This window comes from Haliaeetus leucocephalus, unplaced genomic scaffold, assembly GCF_000737465.1.
Source record: "Haliaeetus leucocephalus isolate CR32 unplaced genomic scaffold, Haliaeetus_leucocephalus-4.0 Scaffold351, whole genome shotgun sequence".
Taxonomy (NCBI): domain Eukaryota; kingdom Metazoa; phylum Chordata; class Aves; order Accipitriformes; family Accipitridae; genus Haliaeetus; species Haliaeetus leucocephalus.
Genome location: NW_010972787.1, coordinates 3,184,109 through 3,201,444, shown reverse-complemented (window position 1 = coordinate 3,201,444; position 17,336 = coordinate 3,184,109). Strand labels below are relative to the sequence as shown.

The following is a 17,336-nucleotide window of genomic DNA, read 5'->3' as shown; positions in this document are numbered from 1 at the left end:
GTTTGAAATAGTAATGCTTTATTTGCCTCTATTCTTGCCTACAGTAAATATTTTTAATTCTAATCTTATAAATATGATAAATGACTTATGCTAGATGTTTTAAAACACTTTCAACTTAAGTTTGGCTTGTCGTGTATTCAAATTTGGAGCCTGCTTAAAAAGCTGAAGTAAGCTCTTATGAATTTCTTTCTGTTAACACCTGTGGAAGAACAAGATTCTGTGTTGGTTTATGTATAATTAACATACCTGCTGACAGAATTAAACTGGATAGTTATTTTTGATTTCAGGAAGACCAAAGCTCTACAAAACTAAATAGTTTTAAGTGCTAACATGAAGGGAAGGAAAGGGCAGGATGAGACTGACTCTTGGCTACAATAATCTTAACCACCGTCTGCAGATATCTTGAAATCCACAGATCTGTGTGAAGTTCTAGAATTACATGTTGTACGTTTTCTATGTTTTCAAATAAAATCTTTAAGAGACATAGAATAGTAGGTGCTAGTTAACCTTTCTTTTTTTGTGTTAGAATACAAATAGGTGAAAATAATTTTCTAATCCCAGTTTTCCTATCAAAAAAACTTGCTTAGACCTGCTTTGAAAGGAAGAATAGTTGGAAAAATTAGTTTCTTACTACTCTCTGCTTCTAAATGTATAATTTTCTCATATATAAGAAAATGCCCACTGAAAGCCCTATTCTGCATATGTAAGCAATTGCTTTGTATGTGACTGTTTTACCATGATGATTACCATGCTGGTAATGTCTGTGGAGCAACATAAATTAGATGCTTTGCTAAAATGTGTTTTGGTTGTTTTTGTTGTTGTTGTTTTTTTTTGGTGGTTTTTTTTTTTTTTTTTTAAATGGTGTGCTAGATCTCTCTTTCCTGGCCTGGAAGGAAGGTTACTTTCTGATGACCTGAAGCCTGAGGTTCTAGCTGCTTTGAAAGAAGCTGCCAAAAGCCGAGGTAATATGTCTTTTGTATTCTCATCTAGTGAAACAGATTTCTAATGGTTGAACAGACTAGTTCTAAACCGAAGTTTAAAGTAATGTCTCTTTTGAAATTGAGTTCATGTAAATAAGTTGGTCATCCCAAAAAATATTTAAGATATGATAGACTATATTGTTTAAATTGGAAATGACACAAATGAAAATTATAAATGAACAAAAGGGCAAAGTCAAGGGTAGAAGGATGAAAATTTACAGTACAAGAATAGATATTTGCATAGTAAACCACGTATTCAAGATTCAGTAATTTTGTTCAAATAGTATTCTTCTACTTAAGACAAGTCTGAATTCTATTTTGCATTTGTAGTATTTGCATATGCAATAGCTATGTCACGGTTTTGGTATTATGGGTTATCTCTTATCTCACAATCGCAAGTGATCATATCAGTGTATTTTTTTAAAACGAGGTGAAACCAGCCTAAGCATCTAGCCTCAAGCATACTGTAGATCATATAATTTTATGAAGTGTTTCCTGAGTCTTAATTTGTAGCTTATGGTTGTATCAATGTGGACCTGCTGAAATACTTCGAATCTTGATCAAAAGACCTGGTGAAGAAGTTTGCTGCATCTGTAGATAAGATGCTTCTATGTTTAACTGCCTTCACAATTAATTTTTTTTGCCTCTTTTCTACTCAGAGTTTGTCTATATTTACCTTTCCACCCTTGCGTTTCATTATGCATTTGATTGGTAAATTTGAAGTCTGAATTTCAGAAGTCTTTTCACGTAAACACAACGTGCAAATAAGTCACTCTTCAGCTTATTTTTAAATAGTATGAGTATATGGTGAGCTGTTCTTCAATGTTTAGAAAATGTGCTTTTCAGAAAAAGATTCTTTTTTTAAATTGCTCAATTTGTCAGAATTCTTTTTTAGACTGAAGACATTAGAACCAGACATAGAATACTATAAATCATTGTCTTGATTTGCTTTTTGTGATACCCTTTATCATGGTCTTCATTCATTCAGTCATACTCTTTCTTTCTTCAGACTGTGTTCTGACCTTTTTTCCCCTTCAGTTCTTTTTATGTTCTCTGTTTATTTTTCCTGTTCATTTGGAAACCTACTCGTTTCTCCAGGGTTTGATCATTGCTTCATTATCCAAAATAATAGAAAAATAAGGTAATTCTGAGGGAAGATGATAAACTTTTAAAGTATGGCAAAGCATCTGTGAAAAGATTGAAAGAATTGGGAGTGACTTACTACACAGAGTAAATAGTGTAAATATTTGAAATAATATAAATTGTGTAGAAGATATGAAATCAATGCTAGGACTTTCATTGAATATGAAGAATAGCAAGCCTGAAACTGAAACTACTATAAAGAAAAACTTTGTTCTAAAAAGCAGAATTGTCACAGCCTTAGGGGCATATTATATGATGGGTGTTGTGTCTATTGTTGCAGTAGAATATGCTTATTTTAATACTTTTTTTTTACTGTTAATTTCCCCCAGTAGTGTTTTTAATTTATTTTCTTTTAATACAGACTAAAAACTGTTGAAAGTAGTGACTACTTTCACTGTTTGGATACACAATTTAATATACTTAATCTGGGATAGAACCATAAAGAACTACTGTTTCCTCTAGTAGTAATTGCTAGGAGTTAGACAGAAATATATATGGATCAGGATAGCCACAGTGAGATTAGATGGATGGAAGATTGTATGGAAGACAGGAATGTTAGCTTTGAAAAATGCCAGTTCCCGTGATGATACTTTAAATTGACTTTTGAGATGTATTGTCCTAGACAATGTCCTTCAAGTCAGAGTCACAAAGCAGTCCAAAACCATGCTTAAATTAAAAACCAGAGCAAAACAACCAAAACAAAATATAGGTCTGACAGACTATATGCTTGAATACATCTTAAATGGAAAAAGCAGAGGTGACTAAAATGAAAAACCCCTATATATTCCTAAAGCAATCACTTTCTGAGTTCTTCTAGGACATTCATTCACTTCCAGGCTTGGTCTGAGTTGCAACAAAGTCTATCTAGTCTTTTTGTTCCTGGGAAGATTTTTGGTCACATTTAACGTCCTGCTTTTGTCTATCTTCCTCTGGCAGTTTCTTTGAATGACATTTTTCTAGGGACTTGTTCTTGGTTGGTAGTATGCCTCTCATTGATTAGAAGAATGTAATTTTGTAAATGAAGATGGCAAGTATAATTCTTCTACATCTTCTAGAAATGCTTAAGGACTTTTAGATAATCCTTTGCAAGACTGTAGTTGCCTACTTTTCATTCTACCTCCTCCTAAATTATTCTTCATTCTGAGATTTTGCATTATTGTAAAGTACAACTGCAGTACCATAAAAGTTGTATGTTGTTATAAATAGTATGTGTTAGAGAGGGTTTTGGCAGGTATTGAAACCTTAGCTGTCAATAATTTTACTTACATAGCTGTAGAAGTTCATAGAATCATAGAATGGTTTGCGTTGGAAGGGACCTCAAAGATCATCTGGTTCCAACTCCCCCCTGCCATGGGCAGGGACACCTTCCACCAGACCAGGTTGCTCAAAGCCCCATCCAACCTGGACTTGAACACTTCCAGGGATGGGACATCCACAACTTCTCTGGGCAACCTCTTCCAGTGCCTCACCACCCTCATAGTGAAGAATTGCTTCCTAATATCTCATCTAAATCTACCCTCTTTCAGTTTAAAACTGTTACCCCTTGTCATTATATCAGAGAGATTCCTGATAGAGTTGCAGAAATAGAAACTTTCTTGTATTATTTCTTTGAGAAAATGGGATGCAATCTTTTTTGTTGTGTTGTACAAAGACAACCAGATCTTATTTTTTTCTCTCCTAAAATGTGTACTGTATTTTTCTAGTTAATAACTGTTTCTATATTTATAGTGTTAATGTGTAACTCATGGGATGTTTTCTAAAAATGGATTTGATTATATTCTAGCCCAACAGCTTCTCTGGGGATTTTCAGGTATGGTTATTAACTGAAGATGTACTGGTTTGGATTGAAGCTTGATATTTGTGTGAATTTGATGATTAGCTATTCTTATTACCCCAGCTTTCTTGTAAACAAAACTTGCCAAATAGAGCTGCCAAAAGGTAGCTACCAAACATAATTATGAAAAGAGTTCTAAATACACTTGAGGGGAAAGTGCATATTGATGAAGAAAACCTTGTAGTTACATTACATGCAAATGATCAATATTTTAATTGGTTTATTTATATATTTTTAAATAAATTCCCATGCAGGAAGATGTCCAGTATTTTAAGATCACGTGTATAGATTTTTAAAACAGTATTTCTAAAGTTCTGTGTGCAAATAATGGGATTTAAGCTTAGCTTTTAAGTAGATTCTTATGTTGCTGGTCCACTGCTGCAAGTATTTCTCACTTTCATAAGGCTACTGTGTTTACCTGTGTTTTCTGTTCAATAGAAATAACAGAATGCATAGCTCTGTAGGCATGAAGTGAAAGTAAAAAAAATTTTTTCTGAAGGATGTCTTGCTACTGATTTCCAGCAGAGCAGGGACAGTAGGTAATATCTTTAATTGGACGGTTGCTTTTAAGGAAATGGCAGTGCTATCTAGATGGAAGAAAGATCTGAAGTTCAAATAGATGTCTTGCTTCCATTTCTGTCATTGTTTTTGATGTCGTTGGGAGGTAGTGGTATTTTTATATTCTGTACTATTTTCTTAACCCCAGACATTCTGTAGTTTTTAAGTATAAACTGTCTTAATGATAATTGAGACGTGAGTGTTAACATGTTTCTTTTAGTGAGGGCTTTGATAATAAGAATAAAAGCATTTACATCTAAACTTAGTTTCAGCACTCCTTGCACAACTGAATTTTGTTGCTTGTCAGTTTTAGTGTAAGATCATCTGCACCTGAGCTGCTCTCTGTTATATCTAATAAATAATCTTTCAAATCTATTTGAATCTTTTAACAAATAATGGATTAGATTCTTATTTACCGCTAGGCAAAGAAGTAGTGTAAAGAATCAGCCAAACAAAAAACATACGTTTGAAGTTTCTACTTTGATTGTAAAACTGTAGTTGCTATGTATGCCTGAGAACTCTTGTGTCAAACTAACAAATGCAATAACATATAGATAATTTTCAATTTGTTTTTATTTTTACACTAATATGGAATGTATTTGCTTTTCATTAACTCCTAAAAGCAAGGGGAGCTGGTATCTGCAGTTCTATTTAACAAACAGTTTTTTCCACAAAAAGAAAAGGCAGTGTACAAGTTAGATTCCTCCCCCCCACTCCTTTTTCTTTCTTCCCCCCACAACAACCAAAAGCACTTTGTTATGTAACTTTGCTCTGTCATTTTCATGGCTTTGCCCTTTTGCTATAATTTCAGGAAGGCCATGCACTCAGCTGCAGCTTCTGAACCCAGAAAGATTTGCCCGGCTCATTAAAGAAGTTATGAATAGCGTGTGGCCTGGCAGAGACATGGTGGTACAGTGGTATCCAGGTTTGGAAGACAAAAATCACCCATCAGTTTCCTGGCTTAAGATGGTCTGGAAGAACCTATATATACATTTTTCTGATGACTTGAGTGTGTTTGATGACATGCCGCTTATCCCCAAGACACTGCTGGAGGAAAACCAAACATCAGTGGAACTGATTAGATTTAGGAATCCATCGCCTATCATTCTGGAAGACGAATCTGAGACTCAGCTCCCAGAATATTTAGCTGATATTATTCAGAAAGTTGGTGGAGTTGTACTTAAGAAGCTGGATACTTCTATCCAACATCCACTTATAAAAAAATATGTGCATCCACCATTGCCAAGTGCTATTTTACAAATAATGGAAAAAATGTCCTTACAGAAACTATACAATCAGGTTGCATCATTCCCATCAACACATAAAGATGCTCTTAGGGCATTCTTAGCTAGTTTAACTGATGCAAGTGAAAAAGAGAGAAGAATTATTCAGGAATTGCTAATATTTAAAAAAATCGAAAAATCATCTGATGAAAGTGCCCCTGTTTTTACTGGGCTAAAAGGCAGTAAGGTATTACACCACACTGCCAAAATTCCTCCTGGTCTAAGATTTTCTATTCCAATAATTGACAGCAGTGATGAAGCTACTATTCGCTTAGCTAACCTGCTGAAAATAGAACAGCTAAAGAGCACAGATTGCTTGAAGTTTGTTATAGAAGACATAAGAAGTGATTTTTATTCATACGATGAAACAACACAGATAATGCAGTGGGTTCTTGAAAATCTGACTTTTCTGAAAAATGAGAATACAGATGTGGTAGATTGGCTGACATCACTAAAGTTTATTAAGATTTCACAGGAAAAGATACTGTCAGCAAATGAACTCTTTGATCCTGAGGTAGAACTTCTGCAAAATTTGTTTTATGCTGAGGAGGAAATTTGCTTCCCCCCCGTTATTTTTACATCTTCAGATATTCTTCATTCTCTGAGACAAATAGGCTTAAAAAATGAGGCCAATCTTGAGGAAAGTGATATTATGAGAGTGGCAAATAAAATTGAAAGTTTGCATGCTAACTCTAGCACCAATCATGATTTACTGTTAAGAAAAGCTAGAACTCTTTTGATGATTTTGAACAAAAACCATACACTCCTTCACTCATCTGAAACAAAAGCTGCGCTGAAAAAAATAAAATGGATTCCCGCAAGTAAGGAAAGACCTCCAAATTATCCAGGATCCTTAGTTTGGAAAGGAGATCATTGTAATCTGTGTTCGCCACCAGAAATGTGTGATATATCTCATGCAATTTTAGTTGGTTCCTCAGTTCCTCTTGTGGAAAATGTGCTGTTGGATATAGAAAAAGCACTTGGCATCCCAACCAAGCCCAGCATAAAAGCAGTCTTAAAACACTTCAAAGTGGTGGTTGATTGGCACAGTTCTAAAACCTTCAGTGATGAGGACTATTATCAATTTCAGCATATCTTGCTTGAGATTTATGGATTTATGCATGATCATCTAGAAGAAGGCAAAGAAGCTTTTAAAGCCCTGAAATTTCCCTGGGTTTGGACAGGTAAAACATTTTGTTCCCTCACACAAGCAGTAATAAAGTCAGTACCTGATCTTGATCTTCAGCCTTATCTACATTATGTGCCAAAAACAATGGCGAAGTTTCACCAGTTGTTTAAATGTTGTGGTTCAATTGAGCAGTTAACACCAGACCACGTTTCTATGGTCATTCAGAAAATATATCTAAAAAGTGAGCAGTCTCTCTCAGAACAAGAGAGTAAACAAAATCTTCACATTATGTTGAGCATCATAAGATGGCTGTACAGCAATCAGATTCCTGCAAGTCTGCATACGCCCATGCCACTATACAGTGGCAAACTTCCTTATAAACTTGCAATGAGGCCAATTCATGAGTGCTGTTATTGTGATATCAAAGTTGATGACTTAAATGATTTGCTTGAAGATTCTGTTGAACCAATAATTTTGGTGCATGAAGACATACCAATGAAAACTGCTGAGTGGTTAAATGTCCCATGCCTTAGCACAAGATTGATTAATCCAGAAAATATGGGATTTGAGCAATCTGGGCAAAGAGAGCCTCTGACTGTAAGAATTAAAAACATTTTGGAAGAATACCCTTCAATTTCAGATATCTTTAAAGAGCTTCTTCAAAATGCTGATGATGCTAATGCAACAGAATGTAATTTCCTGATTGACATGAGAAGAAATATGGATATAAGAGAGAATCTCCTGGATCCAGGAATGGCAGCATGTCATGGTCCAGCTTTGTGGTCATTCAATAATTCTGAATTTTCTGACTCTGACTTCCTAAATATAACTCGATTAGGAGAGTCTTTAAAAAGGAGTGAAGTTGACAAAGTAGGAAAGTTTGGACTGGGATTCAATTCTGTTTATCATATCACTGATGTTCCTATTATTTTGAGCCGTGAATTCATGATTATGTTTGATCCAAATGTTAACCATATCAGTAAGCATATTAGAGATAAATCTAACCCTGGGATCAAAATCAACTGGAGTAAACAACAGAAGAGGCTACGAAAATTTCCTAATCAATTTAAGCCATTTATAGGAGTTTTTGGTTGCCAGCTACCACTGACTGTAGAATCTCCTTACAGCTTCAAAGGAACGCTTTTCAGGCTGTCCTTTAGAACTCAGCAGGAAGCTAAAGTGAGTGAAGTCAGCAGTGCATGTTACAATACAGCAGACATTTACTCTCTTGTGGATGAATTTAGCATTTGTGGTCATAGACTGATAATATTTGCTCAGAGTGTAAATTCAATGGTTTTGAAATACTTGAAAATTGAGGCAGATGATCCTGGGGTGGCACAAGATGTTGTCACTATCAAAAAAAATTTGTGTTCTTCTAAAGCCTTGACTGCACCAAATGTAAGTGTTTTAAAGGAAGCGGCTAAACTCATGAAGGTCTGCAGCAGTAGTAATAAAAAGCTTCCCACTGAAACACCAAAGTCCTCCTGTATCTTACAAATAGTAGTAGAAGAATTTCACCATGTATTTAGAAGGATTGCTGATTTACAGTCTCCACTTTTCAGAGGTACAGAGGATGATCCAGCTTCTTTCTTTGAAATGGCTAAATCAGGACAGATAAAAAGATCAGCTGATGAATTGCCACAGAAAACAGTAGACTCAACAACATGGCTTATATGTTCTTGCATGGACATTGGAGATGCTTTAAAATTTTCATTACATGAAAGTGGACGAAGACTAGGTCTTGTTCCCTGTGGTGGAGTAGGAGTGTTGCTGTCTGAAACCCAGGATCAAAAGTGGATTGTGAAACCTAATTGCAACACCATAGGTGAAGTATTCTGCTATTTACCTCTACGAATAAAAACAGGCTTACCTCTTCATATAAATGGCTGCTTTGCAGTTACTTCAAATCGGAAAGAGATCTGGAAAACAGACACGAAAGGAAGATGGAATACAGTATTCATGAGGCATGTTATTGTAAAAGCCTACATAGAAGCACTTTGTGTTCTACGTGACATGGCAATCAACGGTGAGCTAGTTGACTACAGTTACTGTGCAGTGTGGCCAGATCCTGATTCAGTTCACGATGATTTTTCTGTTATTTGTCAAGGATTTTATGAAGATATAGCTCATATGAAAAGCAAAGAAGGGATCAAAGTGTTTTCTGATGGTTTCTCTTGGGTTTCCATGAAGAATGTAAGGTTTTTAGATGACTCTATACTAAAACGACCAGATGTTGGACCATCGGCCTTTAAGATCTTTCTGAAGTACCTTAAAAAAACTGGTTCCAAAAATCTGTGTGCTGTAGATCTCCCGTCCTGGGTAAAGACAGGATTTGAAGAAGCAGGATGCAAATACATATTGTTGGAGAACACTTTCTCTGAGAAACAGTTCTTTTCTGAGGTATTTTTCCCTAATGTTCAGGAGATAGATGCAGAGCTGCGTGATCCTTTGATGCGTTATGTTCTCAATGAAAAAGTTGAGGAGTTCTCAGGAATTCTTCGTGTTACTCCATGTGTTCCCTGTTCATTGGATGAACATCCATTAGTTACACCATCAAGACTGATCCATCCTGAAGGAAGAGTTGCAAAGTTATATGATGATGAAGATGGACGATTTCCTTATGGCACTGCTCAGGATTATCTTAACCCAGTTATTTTGGTTAAGCTTGTTCAGTTGGGAATGGCTAAAGATGATATTTTATGGGAGGATCTGATAGAACGTGCAGAGTCAGTAGCTGAAATTAACAAGATTGATCATGCTGCAGCTTGTCTCAGAAGCAGTATTATATTGAGTCTTATTGATGAAAAACTAAAATCTAGGGACCCTAGAGCTAAAGAATTTGCTGCAAAATGTCAAACCATCCCTTTCCTTCCTTTCCTTAGCAAGCCAGCAGGCTTCTCACTGCACTGGAAAGGCAGTGATTTTCAGCCTGAAGCGATGTTTCCAGCAACTGATCTTTTTACTGCTGATCATCAAGATATAGTTTGCCTAATACAACCAATTCTTAATGAAAATTCCCACTCCTTTAAAGGTTGTGGTGCTTTGTCATTAGCTGTCAAAGAATTTTTGGGTTTACTGAAGAAACCAGCTGTTAATTTGGTCATAAATCAATTAGAAGAAGTTGCAAAGTCATTTGATGGCATCACATTATATCAAGAAAATATCACTAATGCTTGTTACAAATACCTCCACGAAGCAATGTTACAGAATGAATCGACAAAAGCTATGATAATTGAACAACTGACAAACTGTAGTTTTATTCTGGTTGAGAATGTGTATGTTGATCCAACAAAAGTGTCTTTTCATTTGAATTTTGAAGCAGCACCCTATCTCTATCAGTTGCCTAATAAATATAAAAATAGTTTCCGTGAGCTATTTGAAAGTGTGGGTGTAAGACAGGCTTTTACAGTTGAAGATTTTGCTGTAGTTCTGGAATTAATAAATCAGGAAAGAGGGACCAAACAACTAACAGAAGACAACTTTCAGCTTTGCAGGAGAATAATTAGTGAAGGAATATGGAGCCTCATTAGAGAGAAGAAGCAGGAATTTTGTGAGAAAAAGTATGGTGATATTTTGTTACCTGATACTCGTCTTGCACTTCTGTCTGCAAAATCTTTGTGTTACAATGACTGTCCATGGATTAAAGTTAAAGACACAACTGTAAAATATTGTCATGGTGACATTCCGAGAGAAGTTGCAGTAAAGCTTGGAGCAGTACCAAAACGCCATAAAGCTTTGGAAAGATATGCATCCAATATCTGTTTTACTACCCTTGGAACAGAATTTGGGCAGAAAGAAAAATTGACAAGTAGAATTAAAAGCATTCTTAATGCCTACCCTTCAGAAAAAGAAATGCTGAAAGAGCTCCTTCAGAATGCAGATGATGCAAAAGCTACAGAGATCTGTTTTGTGTTTGATCCTAGACAGCATCCAGCCGACAGAATATTTGATGAGAAATGGGCACCACTTCAAGGACCAGCACTGTGTGTTTACAACAATCAGCCTTTTACAGAAGATGATATTCGAGGAATTCAGAACCTTGGAAAAGGTACAAAAGTAGGAAATCCCTGTAAAACTGGACAATATGGTATAGGTTTCAATTCTGTTTATCATATTACTGATTGTCCTTCTTTCATATCTGGCAATGACATACTTTGTATTTTTGATCCTCATGCTAGATATGCACCAGGTTCAACATCAACAAGTCCTGGTCGCATGTTTAGAGATTTAGATGCAGATTTCAGAACACAGTTCTCAGATGTACTGGACCTCTACTTAGGAAATCACTTTAAATTGGATAATTGCACGATGTTTAGGTTTCCTCTTCGAAATGGAGAAATGGCAAAAGTATCAGAAATTTCCTCAGTTCCTTGCTCAGATAGAATGGTCCAAAATCTTTTAGATAAGCTCCGTACAGATGGAGCAGAACTCTTAATGTTTTTGAACCATATGGAAAAAATTTCTATTTGTGAGATAGAAAAAACAACAGGAGCACTAAATGTGTTGTATTCTGTACAAGGCAAAATCACTGATGGAGACAGACTGAAACGAAAGCAATTCCATGCATCTGTAATTGACAGTGTAACTAAAAAAAAGCAGCTAAGTGAAATACCTGTGCAACAGATTACTTACACAATGGATACTGAAGACTCTGAAGGAAATCTTACAACTTGGTTAATTTGTAACAGGTCAGGCTTTTCTGCCATGGAAAAGGTATCCAAAAGTGTGGTTTCAGCCCACAAGAATGAGGACATTACTCTTTTTCCACGTGGTGGGGTCGCAGCTTGCATTACTCATAATTACAAAAAACCTCACAGAGCATTCTGTTTCTTACCATTATCATTAGAAACTGGATTACCTTTTCATGTGAATGGACACTTTGCTCTGGATTCTGCAAGAAGAAATCTGTGGCGTGATGATAATGGTGTTGGAGTAAGAAGTGACTGGAATAGTAGCCTAATGACAGCGCTGATAGCACCAGCCTATGTTGAACTGCTGATTCAGCTGAAGAAACGGTATTTTCCAGGCACTGATCCTACAGTATCAGTGCTGCAAAACACACCTATTCATGTTGTGAAAGACACTTTAAAAAAATTTTTATCATTTTTTCCAGTTAATAGACTTGATATTCAGCCAGATTGGTATTGTTTAGTGAAAGCAGTTTACAGTTGCATTTATGAAGATTTGAAGCGTCTTTTACCTGTTATGCGAGCTCCAAATATTGATGGTTCTGATTTGCATTCTGCTGTTATCATCACATGGGTTAACATGTCTACTGTGAACAAAGGCAGGCCATTCTTTGACAACTTACTACAAGATGAATTGCAGCATCTCAAAAATACAGAATATAACATCACAACGCGGAAGACAGTGGCTGAAAATGTTTACAGACTCAAGCATTTACTCTTAGAAATTGGATTTAATTTGGTATATAACTGTGATGAAACTGCAAACCTTTACCACTGTTTGGTAGATGCAGATATTCCTGTCACCTATGTGACACCTGCTGATGTCCGATTATTTTTGATGACATTTTCTTTTCCAGACTCTAATTGTCACATTGGAAAGTTACCCTGCCGTCTTCAGCAGACAAATTTGAAACTCTTCCATAGTCTCAAACTTCTGGTTGACTACTGTTTTAAAGATGCAGAAGAAAATGAAATCCAGATTGAGGGCTTGCCACTCCTTATTACTCTTGACAATGTTTTGCAAATTTTTGATTCAAAGCGACCAAAGTTCTTGACAACATACCACGAACTGATTCCATCTCGCAAGGATCTCTTTATGAACACATTGTATTTGAGATACAACAATATTTTACTTAGCAGTGAAGTAGCGAAAGTCTTTGATATCAGAAGTTTTGCTGAATTGTTATCATCTGTGTTGCCTAGAGAATATAAAACTAGAAATTGTATGAAATGGAAGGAAAACTTTGCAAGTGAATCTTGGCTTAAAAATGCCTGGCATTTTATTAGTGAGTCTATAAATATAAAGGAAGAGCAAGAAGATACGCAAGCAAAATTCGATGATGTTGTTGAAACTTTGAAGGATTGGACTTTGCTCCCCGGTGTAAGGTTTACTGTCTCAGCTAATCATCTTGTTGTGCCAGAGTGCGATGTTTTGCTGCCCCTCAGCATTATGCATATAGCTGTTTTTCCAAATGCTCAGAGTGATAAAGTCTTTCATGCTTTAATGAAAACAGGCTGTATTCAGCTGGCATTGAACAAAATTTGTTCCAAAGACAGTGCTTTGGTGCCTTTCTTGTCAGGACGTACAGCAAATATAGATAATCCTTCAAGCATTCTGAAAGCCATACAATATATGGTACAGACATCAACTTTTAGGACTGAAAAGTTAGCAGAAAGTGACTTTGAGGCTCTCTTAATGTACTTTAATTGCAATTTATGTCGTTTGACATCTCAGGATGACATTAAAATTTTAAAATCTCTTCCATGTTATAAATCCATTAGTGGCCGATACATCAGCATTTCAAAATATGGGACGTGTTATGTCCTCACAAAAAGCATCCCATCAGTAGAAGTAGACAGATGGACACAGTCGACTTCATCAGCTTTTCTTGAAGAGAAGGTTCATTTGAAAGATTTGTATACTGTGCTTGGCTGTGTCTCTGTGGATGATCTTGAAGTGTACTTGAAACATCTTTTGCCAAAAATTGAAAGTCTGTCTTACGATGCAAAATTAGAACACTTGATCTACTTAAAGAATAGGCTAACTAGCATTGAAGAAACTTCAGAAATGAAGGAACAGCTGTTTGAAAAGCTTGAAAGCATTTTGATCATTCATGATGCAAGCAATAGATTAAAACCTGCAAAATATTTTTATGACAGGACTGTAAAAGTCTTTGAAGTTATGCTTCCTGAAAAATTTTTTATACCTCAAGATTTTTTTAAGAAACTAGAGCAGCTTACAAAACCGAAAAATCAAGCTGCATTCCTGCCATCGTGGGTAACTTTTCTACGACATATCGGATTGAAATTCATCATTTCACAGCAACAATTACTACAGTTTGCTAAGGAGATCAGCATGCGAGCAAATACAGAAAACTGGTCTAAAGAAACACTGCAAAATACTGTTGATGTCCTCCTTCATCACATATTTCAAGAGAGAACTGACCTTCTGACAGGAAATTTTCTGAAAGAATTGTCATTAATTCCTTTTCTGTGCCCTGAACGAGCTCCAGCAGAATTTGTTAGATTTCATCCTCAGTATCAAGAAGTTAATGGGACGCTTCCTCTTATACGATTCAATGGGGCACAGGTGAATCCTAAATTCAAACAGACGGATGTGTTGCAGTTGCTGTGGACTTCGTGTCCCATTCTTCCTGAGAAAGCAACACCTTTAAGTATCAAAGAGCAAGAGGGAAGTAGTCTTGGTGCACAAGAACAACTTGAGCAAGTTTTAACTATGCTGAATGTTAATTTGGACCCTCCTCTGGACAAAGTCATCAATAACTGCAGGAACATATGTAATATAACAACTTTGGATGAGGACATGGTGAAAACTAGGGCCAAGGTCCTAAGAAGCATTTATGAATTTCTTAGTACAGAGAAAAGGGAATTCCGCTTTCAGCTTCGAGGAGTTTCTTTTGTAATGGTGGAAGAAGGTTGGAAGCTCCTTAAGCCTGAAGAGGTAGTAATAAACCTTGAGTATGAATCTGATTTTAAACCTTATCTTTACAAACTTCCTTTAGAACTTGGTACTTTCCATCAGTTATTTAAACATTTGGGTACTGAAGATATTATTTCAACAAAGCAGTATGTTGAAGTTCTAGGTCGCATATTCAAGAACTCGGAAGGAAAGCAATTGGATCCTAATGAAATGCGCACGGTTAAAAGAGTAGTTTCTGGCCTGTTCAAAAGTCTTCAGAATGATTCTGTCAAGGTTAGGAATGACCTCGAGAATATGAGGGATTTTGCCCTTTACCTGCCAAGTCAGGATGGTAGGTTGGTAAAGTCTAGTATCTTAGTTTTTGATGATGCACCCCACTACAAAAGCAGAATCCAAGGTAACATTGGTGTGCAAATGCTTGTTGATCTTAGCCAGTGTTACTTAGGCAAGGACCATGGTTTTCACACTAAATTGATAATGTTATTCCCTCAGAAATTGAGGCCTCGCTTACTTAGCAGTATTCTTGAGGAACAGTTGGATGAAGAGTCTCCCAAAATTTGTCAGTTTGGAGCGTTATGTTCTTTGCAGGGAAGGTTACAGTTACTGTTGTCGTCAGAACAATTCATCACAGGACTCATTAGGATTATGAAGCATGAAAATGACAATGCTTTTTTAGCTAATGAAGAAAAAGCAGTAAGACTTTGCAAAGCTTTGCGAGAAGGTTTGAAAGTTTCCTGTTTTGAGAAGTTGCAAACAACATTAAGAGTTAAAGGTTTTGCTCCTATTCCCCACAGCAAAAGTGAAACATTTGCTTTCCTGAAGAGATACGGAAATGCAGTAATATTGCTTTACATACAGCATTCTGACAGCAAAGACATAAATTTCCTGTTGGCATTAGCAATGACCTTAAAATCCGCAACTGACAACCTGATTTCTGATACCTCGTATTTAATTGCCATGCTGGGTTGTAATGATATTTACCGGATCGGTGAGAAGCTTGACAGTTTAGGAGTGAAGTATGACTCTTCTGAGCCATCAAAACTTGAACTACCAACACCTGGCACTCCTATACCAGCTGAAATTCACTATACACTTCTTATGGATCCAATGAATGTATTTTATCCTGGTGAATATGTTGGTTACCTTGTTGATGCTGAAGGTGGTGATATATATGGATCATATCAACCAACTTATACCTATGCAATCATTGTACAAGAAGTAGAAAGAGAAGATGATGAAAGTCCCAGTTTTCTGGGGAAGATTTACCAGATTGATATTGGATATAGTGAATATAAAATAGTGAGCTCTCTTGACTTGTACAAATTTTCAAGACCGGAGGAAAGTTCTCAAAGCAGGGATAGCACACCTTCTACCCCAACCAGTCCTACAGAATTTCCAGCACATGGACCGAGGACAATTCCACCTCTCTTCACTGGTAGAGAGAGCCACAAAACAATGTCCTCAAAACATCACTCTCCAAAAAAGATAAAGTCAAACTCGTTGCCAGAAATACTAAGAGAAGTGACATCAGTGATTGAACAGGCTTGGAAGCTTCCAGAATCTGAAAGAAAAAAGATTATTAGGAGGCTGTATCTTAAATGGCATCCAGATAAAAATGCAGAGAATCTTGATATAGCTAATGAAGTTTTCAAACATTTACAGAATGAGATTAACAGGCTAGAGAAGCAGGCCTTTATGGATCAAAATATGGACAGAGCCTCAAGAAGACCATTTTCATCCTCTGCTTCTCGATTTCAGTCAGATAAGTTTTCATTTCAGAGATTTTATACTTCATGGAATCAGGAAGCAACAAGTCACAAATCTGAAAGGCAACAGTATAAAGAAAAGTGTCCATCTTCCACGGCGCCATCTTACTCGCAACGCTTTTTCGTCCCACCTACATTCAGGTCTGTTGGCAATCCTGTAGAGGCACGTCGATGGCTTAGGCAGGCCCGAGCTAACTTTTCAGCTGCAAGAAATGACCTCCATAAAAATGCCAATGAATGGGTATGCTTTAAATGCTACCTTTCTACTAAACTAGCCTTGATTGCAGCCGACTACGCTGTGAAGGGCAAATCGGACAAAGACGTAAAACCAGCAGCCCTTGCACAAAAAATAGAGGAATATAGTCAGCAACTTGAAGGGCTTACAAATGATGTTCAGACGTTGGAAGCTTATGGAGTAGATAGCTTAAAAACTAGGTATCCTGACTTACTTCCTTTTCCACAGATTCCCAATGATAGGTTTACTTCAGAAGTTGCTATGAGAGTGATGGAATGTACTGCTTGTATCATAATAAAACTTGAAAACTTTATACAACAGAAAGTGTAAGTGATCTGAACAGGTTAGGGAAGTGTTTTGTCAAGAGCTTAGGTATTTCATGTGATGGGATGCAAATGTGGTTGTGCAGATTACTGAACATCCAAGAGGTTACACATTGCCAAGCAGTTTAGAAGCGTAGTGCACAAAGGTGGATGGTACTGAAGTACTTAGAATTGAAATTTATTTAAAGAGGATTTTTTTTTAACTGAGCCTGCTGTATAAGCAAACTGTAAAAACATGAGTATTTTTTAAAATTTGCAAGGAAACTGAGCTGCAAAAATTAGCTGTATGTACAATATTGTGATTAACTGGCATATTATCGACCTGCACTTTATATAACCAAAGCTTAGCTTTCTGTTAGATGAAGCCTGTAGTTGTAACTCTTTATTAGATTTTATTTCATTTAATATAATGTTTCAAAACCAATAATGTCAGTTTTCAATGTACTAATCTTAAGA

At 36.3% G+C, this 17,336-nt stretch overlaps 1 protein-coding gene across 1 annotated transcript in view; it reads left to right on the top strand.

Moving 5' to 3' along the window:
• SACS (sacsin molecular chaperone) overlaps positions 1-17,128 on the top strand; it is a 30,043-nt gene extending 12,915 nt beyond the window's left edge. Inside the window, exons 6-7 of the mRNA XM_010572650.1 lie at positions 871-962; positions 5,327-17,128. Coding sequence (XP_010570952.1) covers positions 871-962; positions 5,327-16,887 — 11,653 coding nt within the window. The 3' untranslated portion in view covers positions 16,888-17,128. The remainder of the gene's footprint in view (positions 1-870; positions 963-5,326) is intronic.
• The last annotated feature ends 208 nt before the right edge of the window (positions 17,129-17,336 follow it).